The sequence below is a fragment of the Ctenopharyngodon idella genome, chromosome 24, assembly GCF_019924925.1.
Source record: "Ctenopharyngodon idella isolate HZGC_01 chromosome 24, HZGC01, whole genome shotgun sequence".
Classification (NCBI taxonomy): Eukaryota; Metazoa; Chordata; class Actinopteri; order Cypriniformes; family Xenocyprididae; genus Ctenopharyngodon; species Ctenopharyngodon idella.
In genome coordinates, this window is record NC_067243.1 from 11043309 (window position 1) to 11047964 (window position 4656).

Genomic DNA, 4656 nt, shown 5'->3' on the forward strand with positions numbered 1-4656 from the left:
CAAAAAACTCAAAAGTTTAAACGCAAAAGTATTTTTCTGCCATCTCAGGAGTGTCTATTTACACTAAGTGCAAATAGCGTTCCTTGTTGGCAAACGCTATTTACACTAGCTCCGCTCACCAATGTCTGGTTGGGCCAATCAAGTATTAAAAAAGACACATAAAATTTAATATCTTCAGTGGTGCAGTGGTACTGAGTATAGGCTTGTAGACCTGGCTTTTAACGTGAGTGACGCGGGTTCAAATCTCGCATTTATTTTCAGTAAAAATGAAAATAATGTTCTAAAAGTGGAAATAAACTGTGAAGGAGTGTTTAATAATATTAAAAGTGTTTATTGGGTAGGGCTAGGGGAAGGTGTAGGGAGGGTTTTTATTCTCCCAATAAGGCAGCATCCGTTTAATAATTTTACTAAATAGAACATATTCACCTATAGTGTAAATAGCATATCCCTAAGAAAATGCTGCTATTGTCACTTAGTGTAAATAGAATATATTGCTATTTTCACTAAGTGTAAATAGTATCTACAGCTATTTACACTTATATATCATCTATCGCTAAGAAAATGCTGCTATTGTCACTTAGTGTAAATAGAATATATTGCTATTTTTACTAAGTGTAAATAGTATCTACAGCTATTTACACTTATATATCATCTATCGCTAAGAAAATGCTGCTATTGTCACTTAGTGTAAATAGTATCTACAGCTATTTACACTTATATATATCATCTATCGCTAAGAAAATGCTGCTATTGTCACTTAGTGTAAATAGTATCTACAGCTATTTACACTTATATATATCATCTATCGCTAAGAAAATATGCTATTATCACTTAGTGTAAATAGCATCTATAGTTATACTTAGTGCATATAGCTGCTGCCTATTTTTTTCCATCGCCATATTCCTTTAGGGGCTTTGTATTAGTTTAATTTATAAATATTACAAATAATAATAATAATAATAATTTAAAATTTGACTCGAAATGTATAGTTCACCCAAAAATGAAAAATCTGTCCATGACCCACCAGCCAAATTGTTATATTTTTACTAAACTATTATATCTTTGTTTTTCTGTTTAAAATCCATTATATTTGGCAAAAGTAACAAATGTGTCCCCCCTCTGGAATGCCATATGCATTCCTCAAAATTCATGTTGCATCTAATTTCCTTCTATCATAATGGTACATTGTGTTCAGCACTCTAATGTTTTTTTTTTTTTTTTCCAAGCCACTGTAGCGAAAGAGGAAGTGAAAGGTTTGATGATAGGGCTGTCCCTTGTCAAGCCAGACAGCATTGTTTAACCCAAGCCTAATCAGGACTTTTGACTGTCAGAATCACGTGTGAGATGACAACAGCTACTGCTGTACTTTCTTACTTGTGTGGGTGAATTTTACATCAAAATCCCCCTTCCTCAAAATCCACCCATATAGGGATCTCCCCATCACAGAACAATCTGTATAAAAGCTGACAGCATTTGCCATACAGCAACAAGTCCAGCTTGAGTGCTTCAACAGACTCCCTGTTCATCCATTGATCTAGTTAAACAAAACAGCCAGTATGACTGCTTCTCGCTTCGTCATCTTCTCCGCAGTGGTGGTGCTTCTGTGCGCAGTTAGCCTCAGTGAAGGTAAGATGGAGGAGACGGATAGATTAGAAGTTTTTAGTACAAAACATGTAAAATGTTTAAATAGTAACGCATAGTCTAGTTGTATTTTGAACTTTTTGTTTGTCAAAAATGTTAACAAAATTTACAGATTTATATTAAAGAAAAACGTTAAAGAATTTAACAAAGAATTCTTGCTTGTGTTTTCTGTCATCTAGGAATGCGTATTGGACCACAAAGATGCTGTTTCTCCTATACGGATCGTCCTCTGCCAGTCAAACTAGTGGCTGATTACAGCATGACAAGCCAGCAGTGCACCAAAGAAGCCGTGCTGTAAGTGTAACAACAATATATCTGTGTTTTTGTGTATGTGGAGGGGGACCCCTTATGTTTATTATAATAATATATAAATTATTTAATTCATTTTGATATTATTAATATTGTTTATAATAATAATAATAATAATAATAATAATAATAATAACAACTATACTATTATTATTATTATATTTTTATTTATTTTATCCATTATTTTTGTTTCATTAATTTTGGTATTATTATTATTATTATTATTATATTACTAATAATGCTTGATTTTATTAATTCTTATATTATTAATATAGTTGTTGATAACAACAATAAAAAATAATAATTATTATATTAATATTAGTATTATGTTTATTATATTAATAACATTAATTATTTATTTTATTAATTTTGATATTATTAATATTGTTTATAATAATAATAATAATAATTACTATTATTATTTATTATATCCATTATTTGTGTTTTATTAATTTTGGTACTATCATTATGTTTATTATATTAATTTATTTTAATAATTTGGTATTATTATTATGTTATTATATTAATAATTTGATATTATTAATATAGTTGTTGATAACAACAACAACAACAATAAAAATAATAATTATTATATTAATATTAGTATTATGTTTATTATATTAATATTATTTATTTCATTAATTTTGATATTATTATTATTGTTTATACTACTACTACTACTAATAATAATAATAATAATAATAATAACTATTATATTTTTATTTATTATATCCATTATTTTTGTTTTTATTAATTTCGGTACTATCATTATGTTTATTATATTAATAATATTAATAATTATTTTATTAATTTGGTATTATTATTATTATTATGTTTGTTTGTTATATTAATAATGCTTTATTTATTTTATATTATTAATATAGTTGTTGATAACAACAACAACAATAGTAATAATTATTATTATATTAATATTAGTATTATGTTTATTATATTAATTATGAATAAATAGATTTGAAGTAATTTTACCAACAGAGCAAATTCATGTGTGTTTAATGGTACTGAAATTCTCTTTACAGGTTCAAGACCGTAAAGGGCCGTCAGGTGTGTGCCAATCCCGCTGACCCATGGGTACAGAAGCTCATCCAGAAAATTAACAAGCCCGTCGGGGGCCAGGGGGCCTTGTAAACATGTTGACCTGCGTCTTTCAACTTCTGAACTTCTGATTTGGAAGCACAGGACAAGTGTGGAGTCTGAGCAAAACTGAAAAAAAAAAATGAAAAAATGCAATTATTGTACCCGCCGACAAATGCATTGTCACTAACTGATCAGCATATTGAAGCTATTGGGTTAAACAATCCAGAATGTATGTTGTTTGGATTTATCTTTTTGACTCGTCTGTCATTTGTTTTTACTAATGTATTTCTAATGAGAGTGTTTTGTGCTGAAGAATACAGTACTGCAGATTATTAGCCTCAAATTATAGAAGTTTATTGAAGAAAAATGTATTGAGTTTGAATTTTTTTGTATTGTGTCATTAGAGACAAAACATATAATGATGAAGATCTCTCTTTATGTAAGTTTTTGCTAACTTAACCTCCTCACAATAAAGACTTTCTAGGTCTCAATTTGGCTTTTTCACACTTGTTCATTTGTGTTATAAATAACCTTTTGCCATGATTCACACAGCTCACATTGTCCAGTTTCGAGATTTCTGTGCAGTTGAAAACCCTTTAACATTCATATTTGCATATTTAAGAGGCCATTAACATATTTATAAAAATGATATTGCTCCCTAAAAGGTTTAAATAAATTAACTATCATGATATATCATGCACATATCTGACAGTGCTAGTAGCATAGATACATATGCTTCATTGGCGGCTGTTTCTATGGGCCGCTATAGGAGCAGACGTAAGTTATGTCACATTGTTGGTGGGAGAAAAACAGTGGTGACAAGTGAAAGAAAACAGACGAGATCCACTAAGTAAGATTTATGATTTTAAGGTTTATGATTGCAAGCCATTAGAAAGACTGGACTGATGAAATCTGCGATGATTACCCCAATATTAAAACAGCACACTGCATCATGACTCTGGCTGCGTCCGAAATCGCATACTCTCTTGAGTAGGTACTTATTTTGAATAAGTAACTCCTTTGTGACCGCTAAAAAAGTATGTTCTATATAGTATGAATGTGTCAGTTGTGTCGCTTCTCTGTTATTCATAAATCCTCTCTGAATAGCCTCATGGGATAGTAAAATGGCCATCGTATGCACACTTAAGAATATCACCGGAAGTAGTAGGTCATCTGGGTACTTTTTGCCTACTCTTTTATGAGTACTGTGAATTCGGACACACTTCTTTTGTCACATACTGTTTTTCGCCTACCATATAGTAGGGAAGTATGCAATTTCGGATGCAGCCAATGAGTCACAGACAGGTCCAGATGTTTAGCATGCTAATATTTAGCATGCTAAATATTTCACGGGCATTGACGACACATCTACGCTTGTCTCAGATCACATTTTTGATCATACACTATGCGATTGTTACTCACGTGAACGAGCACTGGTTTTCCTCAGATTTCGGGAATTTGTTGGTGATTTCCACAAAACTGTTGGCGAGTGAAAATCAGGGCTAAAACCGTGCAGTGCGTACTCGGCATAAGGTCCGTTCACACTAAGAATAATATCTAAAGTAACTATTAGCGTCCACACCAACACATGATAACGTTCTGCTTATTATCA

The 4656-nt window shown here is 30.9% G+C and overlaps 1 protein-coding gene across 1 annotated transcript; it reads left to right on the plus strand.

The window, feature by feature from the left end:
* Positions 1-1367: 1367 nt before the first annotated feature.
* Positions 1368-3535, plus strand: ccl35.1 (chemokine (C-C motif) ligand 35, duplicate 1). Its single transcript, XM_051884346.1, has 3 exons — positions 1368-1626; positions 1821-1935; positions 2987-3535. Exons 1-3 carry the CDS (start codon positions 1557-1559, stop codon positions 3093-3095), a joined length of 294 nt encoding a protein of 97 aa, XP_051740306.1. The 5' UTR covers positions 1368-1556; the 3' UTR covers positions 3096-3535.
* Positions 3536-4656: the final 1121 nt, after the last annotated feature.

Bases quoted from the DNA above. Each gene is read 5' to 3' on its own strand.
- ccl35.1 (XM_051884346.1), top strand. From the start codon at position 1,557: ATGACTGCTTCTCGCTTCGTCATCTTCTCCGCAGTGGTGGTGCTTCTG. The intron at 1,627-1,820 runs GTAAGATGGAGG...TCTGTCATCTAG, and splicing joins CGCAGTTAGCCTCAGTGAAG to GAATGCGTATTGGACCACAA. The intron at 1,936-2,986 runs GTAAGTGTAACA...TTCTCTTTACAG, and splicing joins TGCACCAAAGAAGCCGTGCT to GTTCAAGACCGTAAAGGGCC.